At 39.9% G+C, this 27,267-nt stretch overlaps 1 protein-coding gene across 3 annotated transcripts in view; it reads left to right on the top strand.

The window, feature by feature from the left end:
* Positions 1-19,342: 19,342 nt before the first annotated feature.
* The window catches only part of LOC126272265 (uncharacterized), a 75,628-nt gene continuing 67,703 nt past the window's right edge, over positions 19,343-27,267 (top strand). For 2 of the 3 annotated variants that reach the window (XM_049975003.1, XM_049975002.1), the window contains exons 1-3: positions 19,348-19,663; positions 19,927-20,149; positions 27,118-27,249. In XM_049975003.1, coding sequence (XP_049830960.1) covers positions 19,497-19,663; positions 19,927-20,149; positions 27,118-27,249 — 522 coding nt within the window. In that variant the 5' untranslated portion in view covers positions 19,348-19,496. Of the gene's footprint in view, positions 19,664-19,926; positions 20,150-27,117; positions 27,250-27,267 lie in introns of all 3 variants that reach the window. The other variant, XM_049975004.1, reaches the window with a different exon arrangement.

Here is a 27,267-nt window from a genome sequence, read left to right as displayed (position 1 = left end):
CCACATGACTACATCCAGCATCTCGACGATCGTCTCCATGGGAGAATAGCAGTCTGCATTGCTGCGAAAGGTGGATATACACTGTACTAGTGCCGACATTGTGCATGCTCTGTTGCCTGTGTCTATGTGCCTGTGGTTCTGTCAGTGTGATCATGTGATGTATCTGACCCGAGGAATGTGTCAATAAAGTTTCCCCTTCCTGGGACAATGAATTCACGGTGTTCTTATTTCAATTTCCAGGAGTGTATAAAAGAGCCTTGCAAAAGATCAGAAACATTTTTAAACTACACAGTGGGAACATAGCTTCTAGACAAATAATCTAGTGGTGTATAACCTGGAGCATGATTTTAATAAAAAGATAAACAAGTTATAACAATCAGAAGCTTATAAAATCCAATGTGTGTCTTGTGAAGCAAAGTAAAGGCAGGAAGAACATTTTCGTTCAAATACAAGGAACAGATAGAGGCACTGGAATTAAGTAGGAGCCAGTTGTACAATCTCAGGATAAATACATGGATAAATCGAGGAATAGGCTAACCACTGGTTCACTTGGAGGTCACGTTGTATGACGCCATTTGATTCTCTGTTTTGTTGTTCCACGAACAGTGTCACCAACCAGTTAAGTTGGCAACAGTTAAAGAGCATGCTGGGTATTTCCGTGAACGTCATTTCATCATATTTATTTAATCGTCATCTGTAGAAACAGTGTGTTTAACAAGAATAGTAAGCGTTTCAGATCTCAAAATTATTCGCTTGAGAATACATTGAGACTGTTCGATGCACTGAATGGACACAAGATTGTAGTAGACAACATGAAAACTGATGCTGTCTCATGCAATTAAAACATTACTGCAAAACATTTAACTACGCTTGTAACATACTTGGATGTATAACATAACAATCTATCCTGAATTTAGTTAAAAGGTCAGGTATCTGTTGTTTGACCAGTAACAGATCTTCCTAAATTTCTGAATAAAGCAACCTCAATACCTAGAATTATAATATCATTGTAGGTGAACCAATAATTGCAGATAACAGCACACTAGTAATGGAACTCAGTATGGAAAGCAAAGAATAAATTGCATCGAAGCATCTGATATTTAAGTTAAACATTCAGTAGAAGCATAAAAGATAGTAAATGGCCTGAAAGCATCACAGTCTGCTGTAAGCTGGCAGCAGAAAATTGCAGAAATGGGGACCAGTGACTCATCTGAACGATTGTTCCAAACCTTAACAATGGAATTTTATGACATGCTCCCAATAATCTCCAAGAAGGAATCTGTAGGCAAATCACAAGAAATGGAAAAACTTATTAAAGAGAAGATGTGGTACACACCAGAGTTAGATTAATTAAAATGCATTGTCATAATTGTTGCGTAAGTAGGTGTGTACCCACGCAAACAAAGTTAAAAATCGGAAACTAACGGAGTCTGAACTCAAGTTTCTTTTTTATTTCTTTCACATATATCAGTTTGTCAAGTAAGAGAAGACATAAAAGAGAATCAACAACAAAGAGTAAAAAGATAAGTACAGGGTGTCCAGAAAACGGCTCCCTGATTTCAAAATTGAATATCTCGAAAACAAAGATCGATAGAGGAATGCAGTAAACGGTATGTTTATTGTGAAAGCTGTAAGAAGTTTATACAGCAGCTTGAAATAATAGTTACAAAATCTGCGAACAGATGGCGCTGTACGCTGTACAGCTCATATCAGCATACATAAGTGAAATAATCGTATGAAAACAATCTTTGCAAACAATCACATCACAATGTTTTCAAAATGTTCACCATTGGCACTACAGAGGTGGCGCAAACGAAGAATGAAATTCGCCATCACATTTCGTAGTGTCTCAACCGAAATGGATTCACATGCCACAGAGATCGCCGATTCAAGCTCGTCCAGCGTGGCGGGATGCTTCAGATAGACCATGTCTTTCACTGTGCCCCACAAAAAAAAGTCACAGGGAGTCAAATCCGGCGAATATGGAGGCCAATCCATGCCTGCACCAGTAACTTTGGGATATTCCAAAGCAATGACTCGATTCCCGAAGTATTCCTCAACAAAGCGAAACACTTATTTGGTCCGACGTGGTCGGGCTTCATCTTGCGTAAACCATTCAGTACCTGGTCGATCCTCTAACACTTGCTGTGTGGCTACAAATTGTTCCAAAATTGCTACGTAACGTGCACCAGTGATCGTTTCTCGAATGAAGAAAGGGCCAATAATGCCTCTGCTGCGTACTGCAGCCCACACAGTAACTTTAGGAGAATACAGGGGTTTCGCTTCACACCAATATGGCTTTTTGGAACCTCAAAATCGCCAGTTCTGCTTATTCTCGTATCCATTCAGGTGGAAGTGTGCTTCATCTGTAAACCAGATGCAGCCAACATCAAATCCTTCACTATCAATCATTGTGAGCATCTGATTAGCAAAGGCAACATTTTGTTGCACAGCTCGTACAGGTATGGCCTGGTGCATTTGAATTTTGAATGGAAACATGTGAAGATTCTTTCTCAGAATTTTCTGCGTGCTGGAATGCTTCAAACCAGTCTCAGATGCTATTCTACAGACGGATGACATTGGATTTCGCTGAATAATTCCAGAAACTGTGGCGATATTTTCAGGCGTAACTGCGGTTTCCTTTCGGCCAACATGCCCCACTAGATCATCAGTTACGCTGCCTGTTCGTTGAAATTTTGCGAAGAGCGTATGAATGGGGTCCTTTTGGAACATTAAATCATGCTTGAAAACTTCGCCTTGTTGCCATAGGACTCTCTTCTAACCTGTGGTACTCTAGCACCAGAAAAACGTGTTGTTCAATGGAGTACATGGTTTTAATCTATTCCTTTCACATTTTAATAGTGGAACTGGTCGCTCTGGGCTTCGGATCACTATTTATACTAGGCATTACGTGTGGCGATTACAGCGCCATCTGTTAGCAGGTTTTGTAACTATTATTTCAAACTGCTGTATAAACTTCTTACAGCTTTCACAATAAACATACCATTTACTGCATTCCTCTATCGATCTTTGCTTTCGAGATATTTAACTTTGAAATCAGGGAGCCCTTTTCTGGACACCCTGTATGAGAATCACAGTCGACAACTCTCTTCTCTGTGACTCCTGTGCGATCTGTGGAGAATAATCCCTGTGGTTGGCGCGAATTTTACGCGCCGGCTGCGATCGACGTGTGCGGTAGTCGCCACATGAGCCCCTTTGGTGAGAGCGGAGCTCGGATGTTCCTCTCTGTATCGGGCAGGGAAGTGCACTTGTCTGCCAGAACGCGTGGTGCATCGAGGCTGCTGCTTTATTGACTGCGGAGGTAGCGGAGTGGGATTCTGCATCGTTGTCTTGTGCTGATCGCTGCACGACGGTGACATCTCCGGAGTGTCTTGAAGTACATAAGCAGGTTTCACTCTACTTAGCGATATGATGGCTTGTTTCCCATTCAGTACTATGTCTAGGGTGTGTGCATCTCTGCGTATCACGCGATGAGGTCCCGTATATGGCGGTTGTAGTGGTGGTTTCACGTCATCTGTGAGTAACAATACATGCGAGCAAGTTTTTAAATCGTTGTGCATGAATGTTACCGGGGCTCCATGTCTGGACGCTTTCGCGGATTTGATTTTCTTGATCGTTTCTCGCAATCCTTGTAAATATTCTGACTGGTTATCTGCATTCAGTATCCCCGAGGCGTCAGCGAACTCTACGGGCAGACGTATTGTTTCTCCGTAGACCAAGTCTGCCGGGGAGGCGTCCATATCAGGTTTAAAGGTCATCCTAAGACCTAACAGTACAATGGGTAATTCTTCCGTCCATTTAGTACCGTGGCACATGAGGGCTGCTTTTAAGGTACGGCGCCATCTTTCTACCATCCCGTTGCTTGCCGGATGGTTGGCGGTGGTGCGGTGATGGCAGTATCCGCAGAATCTTGCTAACTGAGCGAACAGTTCTGATTCGAACAGTCGTCATCTATCAGTTGTTATATGGAGCGGGCAGCGGAACCTCGATATCCAAGTTGACATGAATGCCGTTGCCAGAGTTTCCGCCGAAATGTTATCGGTAGGTATTGCTTCCGGCCAGCGTGTATACCAGTCAATGATTGTTAGCAGGTAGCGATTAGCATCTGATGGTGGAAGAGGTCCTACAACGTCCAAATGAATGTGCGATAAGCATGCCTTGACATCCGGGAATTGTCCGATTAGAGGGCGCACGTGTCTGCTCACTTTCCATAGCTGACAGCGTGGATAAGATCTAGTCCAGTTACGGCAATCGCGGTCTATTCCTGGCCATACAAATCTTTTGGACACCAGTCTGGTAGTTGCTCGAACACCGGGGTGACACATGCCGTGGAGACAATCAAACGTAAGGGCGTGATCGACCATGTTGTACGTCACAATGTAGTCGTCCGTCTTCCCTGGACACGTCAACTAACTGTAACTTCAACGCTGTGTTGTCGTCACGCAACACGGTATTTAGCTCATCACCTTCCTGCTGGGCTTGCGCTAGTTCTGCCTTAGTTACAGGCTGTGTTATACTGGATACTCATGACAAACAATCAGCTACCACGTTAGTTAAACCTGAGATGTGGCGTAAGTCTGTGGTGAATTGGCTTATGAACTCCAACTGAGAAAACTGCCTTGGAGAGCATTTGTCACTGTTCTTGTTGAATGCGTAAGTCGAGGGCCTATGACCGGTAAAAACTGCGAAATAACGAGCTTCGACTTGTGGTCTGAAGTGTTTGATCGCTAAATATATAGCCAAAAGTTCTCTATCGTAAGCACTCCAGCGTTGTTGCGCTGATGACTACTTGTGCGAATAGTATGCGAGAGATTGCCATGCGCCATCCACTAATTGTTGCAGGGCTGCACCAACACCAAACTGGCTAGCGTCCACCAAGAGCGCCAAAGGTGCTTTTAGTTTAGGGTGTGCCAGCAGTGCGGTCTGAGCCATGCTCTGACGTGTCACTTCGAATGCTGCATCAGATTCCTCATTCCACTGTATGGTTGCATTGCTGCGAACCTTTGGGCGGCTAATAACGCGTTTAACAATGCCTGCTGTTTAGCTGTCCGTGGTAGATGCCTTCCGTAAAAATTTAACAGGCTTCGGTATCTTCTTAATTCTTTGCCCGTAGTAGGCTTGGGCAAGTGGAGAATAGCCTCAACGTTTCCGGGTAAGGGTGCTGAACCTGTGGCGGATATGCGATGACCTCGAAATTCCACTTCAGGTTGTCCAAACAGGCATTTCGCTGTATTTAATACTATTCCAAACTTCTCTAAGCGTTGGAATACTTCTTTTAAATGCTGCTTGTGCTGTTCATTCTTTGCGGAATATATGAGAACGTCATCCAGTTACGCAAAACAGAAGGGCAGTCCTCGTAATACAGAAACCAGAAAACGTTGCCATGTTTGTGCGGCATTTCGCAGACCAAACGTCATGAAATTACTTTCAAACAATCCGAAGGGTGTTATAATGGAGGTCTTTGGTACGTCTTCTGGCGCTACAGGAATTTGTGTATAGGCCTTTGCGCAATCTAGCACACTAAAGACTGTGGCGCCGTACAGCGCGTAATTGTAGTCCCTTAACGATCCGGAATAGTTCTGGCGTTCAGTGCTCTGTAGTCGCCAAATGGACGCCAGGCTCCATCTTTTTTTGGTACGAGGTGTAGGGCCGTCGCCCATGGACTGAGGGACAGGCGTATAATTCCTTCTTTAAGCATTAGCTCGGATTCCGCTTTAGCTATAGCGAGGCGATCCGGTGCTAGTCTCCTAGGTCGACATGACGTAGGCGGGCCATTCGTGGTTTTTATGTAGTGTACTGTATCATGCGACACTTTCTGCGGTGCTCCTGGCGCTTTCGTTAATTCAGGAAAATCCGCTAGGATTGCATGGTACTCTGCGTCTGCCATTTGAATTAACTTAATTCTGGTACAATCTGTCTCACGATAATATTAAGCCGTTGATAGGTTGGTGAGACTGTCTACCAGGCGAGGATTGGCCAAGTCTGTCAAAAGTCTGAAGTGTGATAAGAAATCAGCTCCTTGTATTGCTTCTGTGACGTCTTCTACCGTGAAATTCCATTTAAAATCTCTACGGAGACCCAAGTTCGGATTCTCTTGTTGTAATCCGTAAGTTGAAATCTGCGAATTGTTGGCGGCGGATAAGTTAATTGCAGTGCGCGGCCGGCAACAATGCAAGGCCTGTCTTGGTAGAAGAGTTGGGCAACGCGATTCTTTTTCCCGATTCGATTCCTACGATTCAATTTCACATTGCGAATCGATTCCTGCGATTCGTTCACGATTCTTTCACGATTCATTCTAGTCTGCGATGGCACGATTCTTACGGAATGCAAAAAGTGTAACATTTTACTCACAGATGGCAGGGCATGGCTGAAATCGTCAATGGCGTTAGAATCGAACTGTGTCAGAAATAGTTTATTTATGAGTAAACATACATATGACGTTACAAGTGTGATTCTCGATTTATACGTGTAATGCCTTAATTGACGAATGGTCACATTTGATTTGATTGCATCTATTGTTTTATTTCAGTATGCCAGGAAAGAGGAGTCGATTTGTGCGAAAGGTGGTGCAAAATTGCTTCCTTTGTTCACACGCACCCTCCACTTGACTGCCATCTGGGCTCTGGCGATCGTAATCATTCGGCACGACTCGGCATGATTCGGAAGTTGCCTTCGAAGCATAGCGTACTAAGAATCGATGAACCGTTGGAACTTGGAATCGTCACGACTCGGAAACACACAATCGTTCTTACGATTCTTTTGAACGACGATTCGTCCGTATCACGATTCGATTCTTACGATTCTTTATTTAGAGTCGTTCAAATGAACGACTCATTCGCGAATCGCCACAACTCTACTTGGTAGTATACTGAGGTTTGAACCAGGATCACCAATGTTGCGTACGTAGGTGTGTACCCACGTAAGCACAGTTAGAAATCGGAAACTAACGTAGTCTGAACTCAAGTTTCTTTTTATTTTTCTTTCACATATATCAGGTTGTCAACTAAGTGAATACATAAAAGAGAATCAACAACAAAGAGTAAAAAGGTAGGTGTGAGAATCACAGTCGATGGCTCTCTTCTCTGTGACTCCTGTGCTAACTGTGGAGAATAATCTCTGTGGTTGGCGCGAGTTTTACGCGCCGGCTGCGATCGACGTGTGCGGTAGTCGCCACATAATTTTCTGGGACCAGATGAAGACACTTTTAGATCTTGCAGCCGACGAGCTGCTTCATTGCGACTGAATAATAGGTAAGAGAATTTATAGAAATGGAGTGGAGGATGCAAAAAAGAAATACACCGACAGTTTCGTTAAAGAGGCTGATGATCCATGTAAGGCATGGAATCTGATAATGAGCGCAGGAGGAAGCCTTTCTTTACCTTAAGTTCCAGTAAACCCGATGTCTTCAATCAGTACTTTGTTAGATAATGAAAAATTCGGTAAGTGAAATACCAGACTTTGGCTTAGAATCTATAGCTCATATAAAAAATGTAAGTCGTTTCGGTATTAAAAACTGGAATGAAATGCATCCTAAGGATATTGTAAAAGTAATGAATTCGTATTTAGCCACAGTGTAAATGAATTAGGTCCTGCGACTTTGCCATGCCTGCTACAGAAATGATACATACGCCGAAATACGTTAAAATAAATGATGCTACTTTATTTTTGTGAGAGGCTCTGAAATATGGAGCTCACGATTCTAGTGATGTGAGTAGTTTAGTCGATGTCAGTGAGCTTCCCGATGCTAGCATTACTAAACACATATGAAAGAAACACACACTAGAGAAAGAGAGATAAAACATAGAGTAGTTAACATACAAAAGGTAACAAAAACAAAGAGTAAATTATCCGCGCTTCTCGCGAATAAACCCAGCGCCTCTGGCGGCGCACACGGAACTACTGACACACGCACGAAAATTTGACACGTGCACACTAACACACACACACTCATGGTAGGCGGCTGCAGGTCGCTACACATATAAACATTCAGAGAGATCAGATATCAATGACATGTCCAGCAGTCCTGAAGAAAATTATTCTGTAGTTCGCTCAACCAATAGACATGGTAATCAGCAAATATTTCGCCTACATTATCTGTCCAAGGGCTTCAAGATGAGCAATAAATACATAATCATGACACCTGCAACAAGAGGAACATTGAAATACCAATCTGTCGACTATCTGGAACACAAGACAGTTTTCCAATGGTTGCTCTAAAGTTGTTCAACACACTGACACAGTGCCACAAGAAGTGCATTGTCTTCCGTCAGAACCATTCAAAAGGAAAATTGCACAGAACTTCAATCAGCACCCTTAAATCTATATAGAAGAATTTTTCAGCAACCACTAAAGTTATTGCAGCAAATATTTTTTTATCTGTTATAGAAGTCTTTATTGTGACCAATTTTCTTCATACGTTGCGTGAAAAATTGTAACACCTCACATTTTTTTTGTTTAAGAAATAAGCATGTAAATATTATGCTCAGAAAAGGTAGCAGAGGCTACAGACTGGTAATGACCTGTACATGGAATGTAAGTTCCAAGTTCTATTCAATAAAATACACACGTTGATAAAGTCACCATCAGAAGGAAACCACACTCAATCGATTCAGAAGCAACATCTTCAAGCAAGATAATATTCTATCAAATGTTGCTGTATAGTAGATGAGGAATTGAAAAAAAGCACATAATATATGAAAAACTGTGAAATGCAGTCCACTTTTTGAAATATTTGAAATAGTTAGTCTCTTCAGACTCTCTAACAAACTATGAAAACACAGGCATCGTGGAGATTGATTTGACTGTTCTGTTTAGTGTTTACTGGCTAGCTTGTTGCTGTATTTATGTTTTGGAGTGATTCATTCATTACAGCAGCAGTGGGAATTCTATAGGAAGTGTCTTAGCCCAATCAGTGAACTCTATTTGTGCATCCACTTTTGCAGTTCTTGGGCACATACAAATCCTTTTTCTGTGATGTTATGATTATTACTAATTGCATTGAGGGGGATATATGAAGAATAAGACGCCAACATTTACAATAAACCCCATAATATATTTGATATTACTGAAGTAGAAATGTACCTAAGACACATATCCAAACTGAAAGCTATTGGTATAGTATCTCATCCAAAATGTTTGAGGAACAGTAACTATTTCATACACAATTTGGACTTGTGCAATCAGCTCTAGCAATTATATGTAACCTGGGAGTGAAGGAGAAGTAACTGTAGATGTGACACCTTCACTGCATTCTTGTTTCTGTTCTACAATCACCTCAACCTAAAATTGTCGATTTTGTTTTGAGAATAAAAATACCTATTCTCAAATGTGAAAGAATTAGCAGAGTTACAGAGGTCCTGCTTCAAAAGTAGTATGACAAGAATCAGAGAAGGAAGGGAGAATTGTATCAGTGGAAGAAGGAGCATAAAGCTCGAAATTGACTTTAGAAAAGAAAATTTCAAATAAATAATTTCAAAATAAAAATATAATAATCTATGTACATTTCTTCATTTTATTTTCATTTGATTACAAAAAGGAACTGCATTATTTATCAAAACTGTCTCTTGTACATTTTGACTATTGTTATACACATCTTTTTGATAATTCTGTTGACTCTCCTATTGCCAGTATCAATTAAATCTTCAAGAGATAGAAGGAAATCACTAGAGGCAATGTATCTGAGTATCAGCAGAGCTGGCTCACTGGAGGAGCAGAATGTTTCTGAAAGGAAAAAATAATTGCATGGAAACTTTGTCTGACAATTCAAGGGAATCTTAAAAACATAGCTTTCCACCACTCCTTCCACTGTTAGGATTATGTAGGTTCAATAACTAAGGATTCATGTTTGCTTAATGACACGTAGCAATGCTCTTATGCTCACATAAAACAATTATGCTATGATAAATATCAGTGAGCTTATGTGGATAATACTGATAACTGAGAAACACAACAGCTATATTTATAGTCTTTTTCTTTAAAAAAAAAAGAAAAAGTATTGACTTTATTGTTAATGTTACTACGTTACACTTAGCTTGAGTTAGTACAAATAGTTTACATGTTTATGGGAGTAATGCTAAGTGGTAGACAATTTTGGTGCTCTGAAACATGAACAGTGTTTTCTGTTATAGACACAGTGTATCTGAGTCAATTCTGGACATAAGTGTGATAGTACACTTATAATGTTGCTAGCTAATGCTGGAAAAGGTGTCAATAGAAATAGCGCCCAAGACTAGTGTATGTTTTCGATTTACTTAGGTTTATTTGGGCACTGTATGCTAAAGGAAATGGAGCTGTTCTTTCTAATGCTGCAGCAACTGGAACATATGCCAGGTAAACGACACTATTTTGGCATGAATTATCGTCTTTATAAACCAAGTTTATATAATAGAACACAAAAGTAAGACATTACAAAACATGAATATCAAAATATATTACTACAAATTCTAGAAAACACGGAAATATTCTCACCTGTCAGTTACAAGCCCCAGTTTTTCACTTACAAGATTCAAAGGATTAATTACACCTTCTTTCAGTGGATGAAATCTACTAAATATAAAAATGGATTTATTATGTTTTTCGAAGTAATTGGGATGACATATGGGTTTCTTCTCCTCCCTTGTTCTGACAAATAACTCTGCCAAAATCTCATCATCACTGTCTAATTTTATCAGTGCTACTGCCATCAACAAAATTTATTTTCCAGGTAAACTCGCTAACTCAGTCTGAAATCGGTAGTTAAGTTACCCAAGATTTAAACTCTAGTTAGACATTGTTTTGTGTTGGTGCAATGTGGTTCATGCGCTATTTTAAAAATAGAGCTTCACCAGCTGCTAACTGGTGCTTGTACAATCAGCCCTAACTATGACAAATCAGGTGCTCTGAACCATGAGCGTGAAACACACCATACAATTAAAGGAATAGAAGAAAATTTAGAAATCTTGCACATAAAAAAGGGAGAAAACTCGACTTGCTAGAAGAACTGCAGATCGCCATTCATGAAAAGAAACATGACAATATTCTAAATACAGAAATGAAAGACGATGGAACAAGATTTCTTAATGGCATTTTAAGTTCTCAGTACATCTTTGATGAAATAGCTACAGGCTCACGATCATAGACTTTGGAACATAGGCAACAAGTAGAATAATATTATAGTAATTGAGCTACTAACTGTGCTAACACAATGATACCACAGACATGTCAGGTCACAGCAACACACAGACCTGTGCAGACGTTTCAACTTTATGCTCCTGGAGATCATAGCAGATTGGTAGGGCATTGACTGATGTGTTAGGTGCTGTCAGGGTGAATGACTACTGACAGAAACTGAGGATTATAATGTAAGAATAACAAGACCCACATTCCAATGTGGTTTTGCTCTGTTTCATTTTATGAATGCTGCAAATAAGTTCATAGAATTTTCAGTGTTTTAACGTAATGAGTTAAGTTTTACAACCTGATGAGAGCACTGCAACACATTGTTAAGCTGTGTGTAGGGTTCAGTGCTACCAATTCTTACGGTTTAATCATAACAAATGCTGCACCACAACCTTAAAGTGGATGACATTAAACTACTCAAAAACTTATTTTCCCTTAGTCTATTTAGAAGAAAACCTTGCTTTTTTATAAAAAATAAGTGTGCAATAGTTGTGAAAGATTAGAAAAATAACATTATTACTACATTGAAGCCTAACAATAAACTGATCACTTTATGCTTGATGGTAAATGCAGAGCTATTGTGACAACAAAATGATGTAGAATATGTCTTCTCTTGGTGAGTACCATGTAAATCTGACAACAAGATGCATATATTTTTATTGTAAAATTATGACAACATAATGTATATTTTAAAGGGAACATAATATTACCTTTCTTTATCCAAGACTGATAGTTAAAGGTTTTGATACTGTAGTTCTGAGAATCTAATGATTAATTTATGTGGCAAAAGTGTATGATGTTTCCATTAGATAATGCATGGATAAGTTCTGTGTATAAGTAAACAAATATTAATGAATCATTAATGAATATGATTTGTAATTCCATAGCAGCTTACTTAATTCTACAAATGGTGAGAATTAATAAAATACTGGTAGTATATTCAGATTCTAGTATTGGCAACTTCACTGCCTTTAAAAACTTGCCCAATGGATTTGAGACCAGAAGTAACAAGTTTTCTACTGGCAGTATAATATCAGATCGAGTGCAGCTTTTAATGAATGAAATCAGATATATTACAATGTCTTTTAGTACACATACACGAAGTATAGCTACAAAATTCGGTAATAACTGTAACATGTCATCTTACTAACTGTTGCAAGAAAGAAAATATTAGCTTTTAAATGAGTCTATAGAGTATCATAACAAAAGAACTGTGAAAGTATGCTTTTGAAAACATGGATTAAAAATTGGAAAGATGGCAGGTGTTGAGATTCCTCATTGACTGCTGCAACATCTCAGCTGGGTACTGTGAATTGCATCCCGAATTCTATGTTTTAACTCATCCAGGCCTCTTAGTCGAGTCGTGTAACTTTGCTCTTGAGGCAGCCCCACAAGAAAAAAATTACATAAACGATATAGGGGGCCTGGGAATGTTACTGAATCGTGAAATCACATGGTTGCCAAACAATTCTCCCACATAGGCCATTGATTGCCGTGCAGTGTGTGATGTCACTCTGCCTGTTGAAACCTAGGTTCTTGAACGTTTGGGAAGTTGTTCAACGTAGGTGTAACGAAAGTTCATGACATCTCCATGTAACGATCGGCATTGACAGTTATTGGGTTTACCAGCTTATTTGCGAATAAATATGGTCCTATAATCCCATATGCTGAAACACCATACCATACTGTCACTTTACTAGTGTGTAACGGGCGCTTGTGAAAGTCATTAGGATTTGTGTTTGCCCTATAACGGTAATTCTGTTTATCCACATAACTTGTGACATGAAAATGTGCCTCATCTGACATCCACGACTTGTGAGAGATTCAACGTCATTGTTTATTTTTGTTATCATTTGTTGACTAATCCTAATCGTAACCGATAATCATTATCCTTCAATTGTTGCACCATCTGTAGTTTGTACACATGAAATTTTAAATCAAGACGAAGAATTCTGCAAACACTCTCGTGGGACATTCCAAACACTGCTGCTTGCTTATGAATTGAATGCCTTGGGCTCTGTAAGCCAGACTCACATGCAATATCAGTCTTCGCTGTGGAGTGTACTCTTCTTCGTTCTTCTCGAGGGCAGATCCGGTCTCATCAAAGTTATTAATTCAACACTTTATAGCGCGTTTCGACTGATAGGCATCATGACGTCCAAAATTATAAAAATGTCGAAACTCCGTCTGTGCTGCTACCAAACCATCACTGTTTTTATAAAACATTTTTATGACTAACACAAGCTGTTGTCCATTCTGCTGATCCATGGTTACTGAAATGGTGGACTGTTTACTCGCTAGCTGCCACAAACCAGCAGAGCTGCCACCTGCTTATGGCTGCTCCTACTCATATCAATCATTCCTGTTATTCTGTGTCACCCTGTTGTGTTCAGTACTGTGTGCCATCTGTTGTACACTCCTGGAAATGGAAAAAAGAACACATTGACACCGGTGTGTCAGACCCACCATACTTGCTCCGGACACTGCGAGAGGGCTGTACAAGCAATGATCACACGCACGGAACAGTGGACACATCAGGAACCGCGTTGTTGGCCATCGAATGGCGCTAGCTGCGCAGCATTTGTGCACCGCCGCCGTCAGTGTCAGCCAGTTTGCCGTGGCATACGGAGCTCCGTCGCAGTCTTTAACACTGGTAGCATGCCGCGACAGCGTGGACGTGAACTGTATGTGCAGTTGACAGACTTTGAGCGAGGGCGTATAGTGGGCATGCGGGAGGCCACGTGGACGTACCGCCGAATTGCTCAACACGTGGGGCGTGAGGTCTCCACAGTACATCGATGTTGTCGCCAGTGGTCGGCGGAAGGTGCACGTGCCCGTCGACCTGGGACCGGACCGACGCACGGATGCACGCCAAGCCCGTAGGATCCTACGCAGTGTCGTAGGGGACCGCACCGCCACTTCCCAGCAAATTAGGGACACTGTTGCTCCTGGGGTATCGGCGAGGACCATTCGCAACCGTCTCCATGAAGCTGGGCTACGGTCTCGCACACCGTTAGGCCGTCTTCCGCTCACGCCCCAACATCGTGCAGCCCACCTCCAGTGGTGTCGCGACAGGCGTGAATGGAGGGACGAATGGAGACGTGTCGTCTTCAGCGATGAGAGTCGCTTCTGCCTTGGTGCCAATGATGGTCGTATGCGTGTTTGGCGCCGTGCAGGTGAGCGCCACAATCAGGACTGCATACGACCTAGGCACACAGGGCCAACACCCGTCATCATGGTGTGGGGAGCGATCTCCTACACTGGCCGTACACCTCTGGTGATCGTCGAGGGGACACTGAATAGTGCACGGTACATCCAAACCGTCATTGAACCCATCGTTCTACCATTCCTAGACCGGCAAGGGAACTTGCTGTTCCAACAGGACAATGCACGTCCGCATGTATCCCGTGCCACCCAACGTGCTCTAGAAGGTGTAAGTCAACTACCCTGGCCAGCAAGATCTCCGATTCTGTCCCCCATTGAGCATGTTTGGGACTGGATGAAGCGTCGTCCAGCACAAACGCTGGTCCAACTGAGGCGCCAGGTGGAAATGGCATGGCAAGCCGTTCCACAGGACTACATCCAGCATCTCGACGATCGTCTCCATGGGAGAATAGCAGCCTGCATTGCTGCGAAAGGTTGATATTCACTGTACTAGTGCCGACATTGTGCATGCTCTGTTGCCTGTGTCTATGTGTCTGTGGTTCTGTCAGTGTGACCATGTGATGTATCTGACCCCAGGAATGTGTCAATAAAGTTTCCCCTTCCTGGGACAATGAATTCACGGTGTTCTTATTTCAATTTCCAGGAGTGTATTTTGATCTAACAACCTTGTCTCTCACACTCTCGATGTGTAACCTATCTGTGGCCGAATAAATTAACCAAGAAGCTAATTTTCTCTGAGAAAGATTTCATACTCTGTGTTTTATCTGGCAGCAGCACTGAAAGGTAAAGTTATGCTGTGAGCTTAAATTGAAAGATGTCGATTTGGTTGTGAGTTGGTGAAGCCAACTGATGTGAATGCCAAGGAGAGTTTAAGGTAACAGACTGACCTATAGCATGGCCTAATGATTATGTTAATATTTACACACATTACACACACTTTTCAACACAAAAACTACAACTCCAAAGTAAATACAGAAAACATATATCACATAATGCACAACACTTCAATGCTTATTTTAATGCATGTTATGCATACATCTGTGTATTGCACATAAACTACAGAAGAAAAACAATGGAAGCTGCGCTATGCAACTTTTATTAATTGTTTAAGAATAGTATCTTCACGAGACAGATTTTTTTCAACACTGTGGTACACAAGTAAACTTTCATATGTATCTTCAAGTACTGCTCCTTAACAATTCCCAATGTTAACATTTAACTGGTAGATCAATATTTCCTACTCTTTCCAAATGCATAACATCAATTTTAAAACTCTTAACAAAGTCTTTAGGCAACAGCCTTGCCACAGTGGTAACACTGGTTTCCCATCAGATCACTGAAGTTAAGTGCTGCTGGCCTTGGTTAGCACCTGGATGGGTGGCCATCTGGTCTGCAGAAGTGTCTTCGATCACGAAAACTTACAATGGTCAGGAGAGCGGTGTTCTGACGACATGCCCCTCCATCTCCTCATCTCGTGATGCCTAAATGCTGAGAATGACACAGTGGTTGGTCAATACAGTTAGGGCCTTCCAAGACATATTCAGATGAAGTTTAGTAGTTTTTTAGTTTTGAGTAAAGGCTTCATCAGTAGCTGCATAGCAGGAAGTTTTGGGCATGGGATGGCTGTAACAATGGGAGAAATGAATTTTCATTATTCACTCACAATGAAATTCCCATTTTTTATCACCCCTTTCGAATTTCATTATGACTTGAATGACAAACTGTTAAAATACTTAGTTTGCACACTTTATAGACCAGAGCCTGTCACTACCATTTCACTGTCACAATTCACCTGACGAGATTGTCAGTGCCTGTTAGTTGTTGCTTGTGATTAATCACATTGTAATGGCTACAGTGATAAGTAACAGAAGGAACATTTTGACATTGGTGGAGTGCTGTTTTAAACTGTGACAAAACACAACTAAAAATGTTAGATACTGAAATCACTGATATTGGAAAGTTATAATTTAGTCTGTCTCTAGTACCGAGCGAGGTGGCGCAGTGGTTAGACACTGGACTCGCTTTCAGGAGGACGACGGTTCAATCCCACGTCTGGCCATCCTGATTTAGGTTTTCCATGATTTCCCTAAATCACTCCAGGCAAATGCTAGGATGGTTCCTCTGAAAGGGCGCAGCTGACTTTCTTCCTCATCATTCCCTAATCCGATGAGACCGATGACCTCGTTCTCTGGTCTCCTTCTCCAAAGAACCTCAACCCTGTCTCTAGTGCTACATGCAGGAAATATGTATGTTGACACAGGAAATTTTGTAGGCCACAAACTGCTCCTCTTCTCATCACTGAAGTCTTTTTGCTGTTTTTGACACTTATCTTTTGAGTTTAAACCATACTATAGTCTTATGGATGCCATTCTAGTACCTGTCAAATAAACACAAAAACAACAATTGTACTAAAGAAAAAACATAACTGTATATGTTATCTACATGGGCTACGATAGGCATATAGTCGCGTGATTGAATGAACTCAACAAGCTTTCCAGTGTTTCTTGAAGAGTCATTTGTTTGGAGTTTATGCCATTCACGGCATTATAAAGGTGTTGCATTTAATTTCTCCATGGGCAACTAAAAAGCTATTCTTGTAAATTCTTGGTGTAGTTCAGTAACTACAATAGCTAAAATTTCCAAAAAGAATTATATTTGCCATTTTAATGATTCCATTGTATCATGTAAAAATTCCACAGAGTATCAGGTTTTTGAAGACAGTTCTGAAAATTCGATAAATATAAGCAAAATTTGATACAAAATTGTTCATAATAAATTACAGTCTGTAAAAACTTGCACTGCTCCTTTTCAAAAAGAAGGAAGGAAGATAGTATAGTGGTTGCTGGGTATAATGTCCCAATGACAACTGTCTCAGTGAAATCCATACGTTCGCCAAACAGTGTAGATTTATGAGAAAATAGTACAGTATTTTGTGTTAAATGAATATAAGCACTGCCATGAAACTTGAAACACAGCAGCAATGTGAGGACTGTTGTCACAACAATGAAAAATTCTGATAGAAAAGTAATTTATGGGTAAAAGTATGTGGACAAAACAAATTTTCTGAACTTACTTATCAGTCATGTGACTTATGAATTTTATGTATCATATTAAGAAAGAGTGAACAAATATTTTACATTATCTTACTCTTAAAATTAAGAATAATAACATATGTCACAACTCTGTATTTTTAAATCCAGTGGTTGCTTTGTTCGAAGATTACACTATCAGCATTAATTATGGTCTGTAAATCATTGTGTATTATTCATAATTACATGTCATAAAGCCTTGACTGTTCTATAATTACACGTGTACCATGTAAACTATTATAATTACGTCTATGTTCTCTAGTTCGTAAGCATGATTACTTATCCTCTATTACAAGTATATATATGTATGAACTGTAATTTACAAACCTAATAAAAATTATGACCCCAAATGTAAAACTTTATTGTGGCATTAGTTATAGCTGGTTTGGAGTGCTTGTGATTTAATGTCAAATGAACTCTGTTCAGCTTTCTGTGTTAGTGTGACCTATCCATGAACTGAAACTTGAGAAGTTCTTGGTTGCAATGTGTTCTTGAGAGCTGACAACGATAATTTGAATGTCATATACTACAATAATATCTCTTATTTCACATTGTAAATCAGCATTCAAGGCCAAAACGAGAACGTTTGTTGGTTATTCTCATAAAGGTTCTTGTTTGTTGGATACATATTCGTTTCCATTGTTTCATATTAGTCTTACTACTGGAATTCTGGCAACTACTTTGAAATGTTCTCCTGTCACACAAAAGCGAATGTTAAATTAAAAGAAGTATTTAAAAAGCATCTTCAGAAACAGATATAGTTTTGCTTCATTTCCAGAAAACTATTTTCTTTAAAGGCCGGCAGATAACATACAAAACCACATTATGGGTGCAGGCACATTATAATAGATATTCTTCCGACAAAAGGGAATTATATCAGTTGCCTACAAGCAGATGGGTGGTTGAAGCAAACTGTGCTGTACTTGTAAAAGTACTTGGATGCTAATTTGATTCCTTTACCTCTCTTGAAAACAAAGTTCTCGATTTCATGTTTAAGTTATCGATTTTGGGCATCACCACTATGTGTCTAATTCCAAAAAATCTGTTCCTCCTACAGAAACAAAAATTGCAGTTTGGAAAATTGCCTTTTGCTAGTCGTTTTCTTGTTATTTATCCTGCCTTAATTTTAAAAAGACGTTAGTTCCTGCAGACTTAAGTAATGCTTCTGTGATTGTTATTATTTCGAATTGCACCGATGGATGAATAAAAATTAATTATAAATAATAGATGAATGAGTGCTTAGCATGTCGACTTCTTGAAGGAGGAGGAGTTTACAGATGCTCAACGGCGAGGTTCTCAGTGCACGACTTATTGAGTCCTTGTCCATGATTTCAAAGGTAGCACAAGTAAGATCTCTTTTATCAGGCTCTCTAAGAGACCACTCACTATGTTCATATTCGGCAGACAAGTTATTATCAACTAATGGAGTAAATCCATAAATATATCTGATAGCTATGCGAGCGCTGTACTTTGATACAGTAGTCAAAATTTAGTACATGCAATCATTGTTTCTTGATGTCCCATTATTGCGCTATATTCTAATTATTTATTTTTTTATGGGTTGGAGATTGCCAAATAAATTACTATGTTACCATAGTACTTAGAGTGTGCATGTTTCTTATAGTATCATAATTTGAAAATGGGCATACCGTTTGAGAACTGTTTCGCTGAAACATTCGGGAAGCACTTTTACCTGTGTACACGTGGATGGGTGATTAGAGCATCTGAATTGTAACTCAACAGTTGCCTGATGAGCTTAAATGTGTGTTAACTTAGACAGTTGCGATTTGCAGCATTTTAAATGTGCATGAGGCAGGCGCACTTTACAAACAAATACATTTTTGCTCACTCTCTGTTAGTCGATTTTAGGCATTAGTATGGAAAGAACGTATCGCTGAGTTTATAAACAGCGGATGACGCCACTGGTCATAATGGCGATAAGCTGGCGCAGGTAGTAAACGGCAACAGATACTCAGACCTTGTTACCAGTTATCTTTGGTACGTTGACATTTGTGTGCAGCCTTGGGATTTGTTGCTTGTCGCTGTGTTTACAGCGGGAGAGAAATGGGTATAGACAACATGAGAGGTGGATATGGAAGATGTCCACCCTTATTAGCGGGTGGTTTGTTTGTTATGTGTGTTATACTTGTTTTCAATTGGTGGTCGTTATCTTCTCAAAATTATGAGCTTTTGAAACAATTACAAGATCTAAGCGAGCAACTCAAAATCAGGTGAGTTGTCATAGTGCTGTACTGATAGTTTGCTGCTTTATTCCGACTCTTTCTTTTCCATGTATTATTTTAATTCTGCGAACTGTTTGTAGCGTAGATGGTTTGTGATTAGAAACCACCCGCAAAAAGAGATTTTGTTGTTTTGTAATGTAGGTGTAGTTTTTTAAATCCCCTCGCTAATGTTCCGTCACCGATAGGTACATGAAGTGATAGCACAACAACGAAAAACTATTGCTGCATCATGTTTTCTGATTCTCTTCCAGTTCAGACGAACAGGATTTGTGCATTCGACAAAAACAAGGTCTAGAAACTAGAAATAAACTTACTGAAGATGACTTGGCAAAATCGAGAGTACGAATTGAGCTGATTGAAAAGGAAAACGACGAACTGAAAAAGACTGTTGAGACTAAGGAAGAAGAACTAAGAACGTCACAGAAGGTCAAAGAAGAAGCTCAAGGGAATGCTGACCGTTGCAACACAGAGTTGGTATGTATTAAAAACCAACATAAAACCCATGGGTACCTGATTTATTGTTGTGAATTTTAACTCTGTTAATTGTCTCAGGATTAGACATGTAAATGTTTCTGTAGTGTGTGGAAAGTGGAAGGGTGTTGTTTAATATTTATGGAGATTGGAATAGTGCTATTTGATATTTATTTACTCAGTTTTTTAGGGTTAACACTATCTCTCAAAAGAATAACGCTCAGGTTGCCCTGCAGTACAGTGAACCAAAGAAATCATACGCATATATGAAAAATAATTTCAGGACACTAGCACATAACATCTGAAACTAATAATAAAAACAGTTTCTATTTAAGTTGTGCGAAAAGGATAAGAATTATTTTGTGTGGCCTTAGTATCCTTATCAAGTGTCCAGACATAGGCGTTTGTATTCTGGTATGAAGACCCCCCTCTGACAAAATGAGATATACAGATGATCCATAAATAAAGGAAATGTACTTGTTAGTTACTCCATCAATAATAATTATAATGAGCCACTCCATGAGTTTTTTAATGCCACTACAGCGACTTGCGAGTGAATGAGGATGAAATGATGATGAAAGACACATATCACCCAATCATCTCGAGGCAGAGATGTAGTAAAGTGCTGCAACACTAATTCAGATTTGCAAAATATGGATATTTTAATATGAAATAACTAGTTTATGTGATCATATGTTTAGATACTTACATATATTTAACCAAAGATATCAATACCCTCGGGTATCATAGGATTCTCATTCTGTCATTAGCTTGATTGGTTTACACTCTTAACACTAATCAGCTGTTATTTGTATCTACTGCATAAACAAATTATGTACTTAACTTTGCACAAAACCTTAGTAAAGCTAAAACCTGTTTAATTTAAACATTGTTACGAGGAGAAAGAAAACTGGTGTTCTACGGATTGGAGTGTGGAATGTCAGTTCCCTTAATCGGGCAGGTAGGTTAGAAAATTTAAAAAGGGAAATGGATAGGCTAAAGTTAGATATAATGGGAATTAGTGAAGTTCGGTGACAGGAGGAACAAGGCTTTTGGTCAGGTGAAAACATAGTTATAACGCAAAATCAAATAATGGTAATGCAGGAGTAGGTTTAATAATGAATTTAAAAAAATAGGAGTACGGGTAAGCTACTACAAACAGCATAGTGAACACATTATTGTGGCCAAGATAGACAGGAAGCCCACGCCTACCACAGTAGTACAAGTTTATATGCCAACTAGCTCTGCCGATGATGAAGAAATTGATGAAATGTATGATGAGATAAAAGAAATTATTTAGATAGTGAAAGGGAGATGAAAATTTAACCCTCATGGGGGACTGGAATTCGACAGTAGGAAAAGGCAGAGAAGGAAACATAGTGGTGAATATGGATTGGGGCTAAGAAATGAAAGAGGAAGCCGTCTGGTAGAATTTTGCACAGAGCATAACTTAATCGTAGCTAACATGTGGTTCCAGAACCATAAAAGAATGTTGTATACATGGAAGAACCCTGGAGATACTAAAAGGTTTCAGATGGATTATATAACGGTAAGACAGAGATTTAGGAACCAGGTATTTAATTGTAACTCTTCAGGCTTTCCCGGCGATCTAATGACATCTTGGGTTGTTGGGTATTCTGCCGGATATCAGCGTATGAGGATACCAAGATTGTAGCAAAATCACCCAGATTTTGGGACAGTGTTATAAGAGAATCGATAGAAATAAAAATGGCTGACGATCTTGTGAACCATGACACAGGGTACCAGCTAAGCAGAGCCTGGGATCCGGCTCTGGAATTGTTAAAGGAGCAACGGGGCCAGCTGCAACACTACACAAACAGAAGAACCAGAGACTTGGAGATGGAAAACGAGACCCTATCGGACTCCCAGGTGCGCCAGACCGAAGGTGGAACACCCAGAAGTGGGACTGGTGGGCGCGGAGCACAGAGGGAACATCCAGAGCCGCAGCGGACAAATAACGGAGCGGCAACGCTCCAACAGGTCGTGGTGAGCGGGCGCGGAACACTTGGTACCCCAGACCGTAGATGAAACCCTCAGGAGCACGTTTGGAGGGTGCGGACCGCAGAGGGAACACCTAGAACCACAGCGGACGGAAAACGGAGCAGCAACGCTCCAGCAGGTCGCAGGTAATGGGCGCGGACCACAGAGGAAGCGCCTGCAGCCGTTGGTGGAGGGGGAAGGCCATAGGCATAAATACTGGAGCAGGTCCACTCGAGGAGCAGTCTCAGATCGCACCTGATGAAGGTTACAAGCTACGTGACCGAAATATCGTCCAAGTACGACGCTGATATCTGGCAGAACACCCGACAACCCAAGATGTCAGGTATTAAATTGTAAGACATTTCCAGGGGCAGGTGTGGACTCTGACCACAATCTGTTGGTTATGAACTGTAGATTAAAACTGAAGAAACTGCAAAAAAGTGGGAATTTAAGGAGATGGGACCTGGATAAACTGAAAGAACCAGACTTTGTACAGAGTTTCAGGGAGAGCATAAGGGAACAATTGACAGGAATGGGGGAAAGAAATACAGTAGAAGAAGAATGGGTAGCTTTGGGGAATGAAATAGTGAAGGCAGCAGAGGATCAGGTAGGTAAAAAGATGAGGGCTAGTAGAAATCCTAGGGTAACAGAAGAGGTACTGAATTTAATTGAATTTATTGACAGAGTATTGATTTAAATGTTAGTTAGTCGGTTCTGAAAGTATTTGTACGGAGTGTAGCCATGTATGGAAGTGAAACATGGACGATAAATAGTTTGGACAGGAAGAGAATAGAAGCTTCCGAAATGTGGTGCTACAGAAGAATGCTGAAGATAAGATGGGTAGATCACATAACTAACAAGGAGGTATTGAATAGAATTGGGGACAAGAGGAGTTTGTGGCACAACTTGACGAGAAGAAGAGACCGGTTGGTAGGAAATGTACTGAGGCATCAAGGGATTGCCAATTTAGTACTGGAGGGCAACGTGGAAGTTAAAAATCATAGAAGGTGACCAAGAGATGAGTACAATAAGCAGATTCAGAAGGATGTAGGCGGCAGTAGGTACTGGGAGATGAAGAAGCTTGCACAGGATAGAGTAGCATGGAGAGCTGCATCAATCCAGTCTCAGGACTGAAGACCACAACAACAACGTGGCTAATTGGGGGGATTGCAACTGTCCCTTGCCCCCACCTCTTCCCCAAAATCTCGTCTGCAGTGAGAATGATATCTGTAGTGTAGCCTGAGGTCTAGGTTAGATTGGAAGGTGATAATTTGGATGAGTTGGAGAAGACGACAAATGTAAACGCCAAATAAATTTTTTAGCCATGGATTTATCTGTAATGTAGCCCAGTGTTTTCATTCACACCATATTTAACTCACCTTTGTCATATAAACTAAAACTGCAAAATAAATTCAGAAAACCTGGATTTCAGTATGGACAAGTCTCCAGCAAATTTTCTGATGCAGATTGTTTACATATATTGTGCATGGAAGGGTCCACTATGTAACTTTTATCCTGTTAATGTTAACTGGAGTTTACACCACAGTCCATATATTCAGACAAATTGGAGGAGTGGCTCTCAAAATACTCTTCTACTTTAGTTTTTAATGTTTGATGACTTCCAATTTGTTATCAAATGTCTGTCGGCATTCTATTATTGAATTTTGTACCAGAGTACAAAGTTAAATTCTAAACCCTAGATAAGGTTACATACTTTGTGTGGAAATTATTTTTGCTTCTGTTATTGTGGCTGTGAATCGTAAATTCACTCTTATTAACCACAAATAGCATTTTGGATGAATATATTGACACTTGTCTGAGAGAATGCTAATAGTCACATAGAGGCTTGTTGAGGATGTTCAGTTATCAAATATATTTAATATTCTAATTGCCTACTTCTGAGAATATATTATTAGCTGCATTGCCCCATATGATTGTGGTGGGTGGCCTAGGGGACCACAGCCAGTTGTCTCAGAGGTTGTTCAGATTTAATAAGCAGGTTTGCTGAATGATCAAAGGAATTTAAAAGTTTGTAACTGCCAAAATTTAATACTTTGTGTGTAGGATCCTTTTAAGTGAAGGGTGTGAAAAACTCATGACTGCATTTGAAAATTTTAGTCATGTTTGAAGTGCTGCACTATAGTGGATAATTGTAGCGTCATTGCATGACAAGTGATCTAATTTTGGAAAAAGCTTTATCATTACAATGAAAGATTTTGTTGTAATTTCGTGTGCACATGCAGACAATGTTCTCAATGTGCATTGGTGAAATTGTACTTTTGCTAGCTTAATACTTCAGACATATAGTCATTTGTTTGACCTCCATAGTGCAGTTATCAACAGTGCACTTGTCAGTTTTCACCAACTTTGAGATGTAATGTCTCCGGTAATATTGTTGTTCAAGATGACCTAGTTTGGTCATCTTGTACAACTTTTTGGGTGCTCTTATGTGAAATAGTAAAACAGATTTCCTGAGCAATTTGCATACAGATAATTTGAAGCAAAGTCAATTGACTTGGACTATGGGTTGCAAGAAATGAAGTATTGACTGAAAGTTTGTGTAACTTTACCAAGTATTGAATTAGTAATTGTAAAGCTCCACCAATGTTCCTTGGGAACATGTGCGATTGAATTAGTGGTTGTAGAACATACTAAGACTTCAGATTTAATTTGAGTACCAGTGGAATAAGGGTCGTTTTTCAGAGCACCTCCACCTTGCTGAATAAGTGATTGTGAAATTTACCGATGTTCATTCGGAACACATGTGATTATTCATATAAAATTTAACTGTAGACAGCTTGGCATGGAGTAATCCTTTAGTAATGTTGTGAACATAGGAAGATAGGTGAATAGTTTACATTGTGCACATTTATAAGGTGTATGTTATTTGACTCACATTTGTGTTCCCAAGTGCAGTCGACACTTCCAAGAAATCTTGTCATGAGAAAATTTCTTCTTAGTTTAGATAGCTTGATCTCTTTATGTACTTGGCTTGCTTTTCCTTTTGGAACCTTATTGCTTAGTACCTTGGTTATAAAACCTAGAATAGCTTTTGAGATAGACAATGATAAACCACCTGAAAACAAATTTTCTCCTAAAATAAGTGATTTATTCAATTATCCATTGAATATCACCACTTCAGACGTGGCTAAAATTTTCAAAAAGTCAACATGATATTTACACATCATTCACATATGTGGCTGTTATACACAAAGTATTAAAGTTTGGAACTGGGAATTTGTAAATTTGCCTTTGGTCATTTAGCAAATGTTCACAACAAATCTGAAGAAAAGCTGAGATGTTCGAACAGGGTTATATTCAAATCTAGACCATGTTACATGGAATCACGTTTATGCCTGGGATGTTACTGAGTGTGTGTTAGCAAATCTGTCCTCAGGTCAGTGCAGTGATAAAAATTTAGCACACACAACCAATGTTTGTTTGTGAGGACAGACATATCTGTACCAAACACAGCCACGAAAATATTGCAAAAGGCTGACAACTGGTTCACAGCAAACAGTTTAACACAGTCTTACAAAGACTCACATTACGAAATTCCAAATAAATGAAAATGACTTGCCGATATTAGAAATAAATGGACACACACTAACTGAAACTCAGTGTGTCAAATTGGCATCCAGAAGAATAAAAACCAAGGCTGCAACATTATTTCAATAATTCAACTGAAAAGATCAGTTCTCCACCCTAAATTTTTATCACTGCACTGACTCGTGGACAGGTGTGGATGAATTTGTTGACTGTTTGGCAAGTGACGCTACAATGAGACATAAAAAGGGTCCTTGGCTGTTTAGTGGTCTTATCCCTGAATTTCCCCAGGAGGATTGCAACTATGTGACTTTGCCCTGCATACTGAAACACTGTTATTGCCTGTGATGTCAGCTGAAGTTGCCAAAGCAGTGGATCTGGTTTTACATATTATTCTTTTATGATGACAGGAATCTGTAGATAAGGTACAGAAGATGGGCCCCCCACATGAGGGTAGGTCCAGAGGATTTGCAGCTGCTTTCAGACTGTTGATTTGCGATTTTTGCTTTAAACTGTCTTTGAGGTTCTAGAGATTGCATACGGGTCCTTCACCCTCCCACCCAATCCTCCAGTCATGAGGGTGGCTGGGAGGGTGTGACACCCCATATGTATCAGCTGTGAGGACCATCATCCAATAGTAACCCCCTCTTTCTTTGTTCTTGTGTTCCAACATAATGTTCCTCTACTTTAACAGCCAACCCTTTCCACCATTGTGAAACCACTAAATGTGAATTGGCAGTGGTCCTTCTTTCCTTGAGAAACTTTTTTGGCATGAATATCTTAGGATAACTGGACTATAATGGGACATTTGAACAACAGTAACCCATACATTTGTCCTATCTAATGACCTAGTCTTTAACAGCATCTTAAACCCTATTCTTCCTTCTTTTTTTCTTTCCTTTATTTGTTCAACACAAGTTACCTGCCACCTTTTGCTTTAGTAGCACTCCTCCACCTCCTGGCTTTGGACAGTTTGCTGATGACCTAGAATAGTAGCATTGGTTGTCATGTGAGAACGAAATTCTTACTGGATGCATAGGAGTATTTGCTTCTGGATGGTCTTATCACCCTGTTTAATACTGCTGTAGGTTCTTTGAAATTGTGGCTTTTTTGGTTCCAAGCTTTTGATGATAGTTACCCAAAAGGATTATACACAAATTTGTCTGGTATTTACTGATGCATTTTACTTAAATTGTATCCTTTAGCTTGTGTATCATCCTACTACATATCAGCCAGCTGTTGTCTGTTCACTGAAAAGTGTGATCTTTCCTAAATTTCCTTTCGTTAGAGAGATATTTTTAGTGCATTATATCAGTTAATGTTTACATATGTTCAAAATAAAATAGTTTGTGTTGAGTGAGATAGCATGCAGCATAACAAATACTTTTTTGCTCTGAATAGCCTCTGCACTTATTCTTTTCCAGGATTCTCTTAAAAAATTGGATATTTCTAAAGATGGCACAATGGCTTCCTTACGTCTTGATAAAAATCGTGTGACAAAAGAACTAGAAACTTTACAGCAACAAGTAAAAAAGCTGCGTACTCAGCTAGATAATGTGAGTATGTCACTGTCT

This window comes from Schistocerca gregaria, chromosome 5 (assembly GCF_023897955.1).
Source record: "Schistocerca gregaria isolate iqSchGreg1 chromosome 5, iqSchGreg1.2, whole genome shotgun sequence".
NCBI classification, from domain to species: Eukaryota; Metazoa; Arthropoda; class Insecta; order Orthoptera; family Acrididae; genus Schistocerca; species Schistocerca gregaria.
Note: the sequence above shows the minus strand (reverse complement) of the source record. Positions and strands in the feature narration are given on the sequence as shown.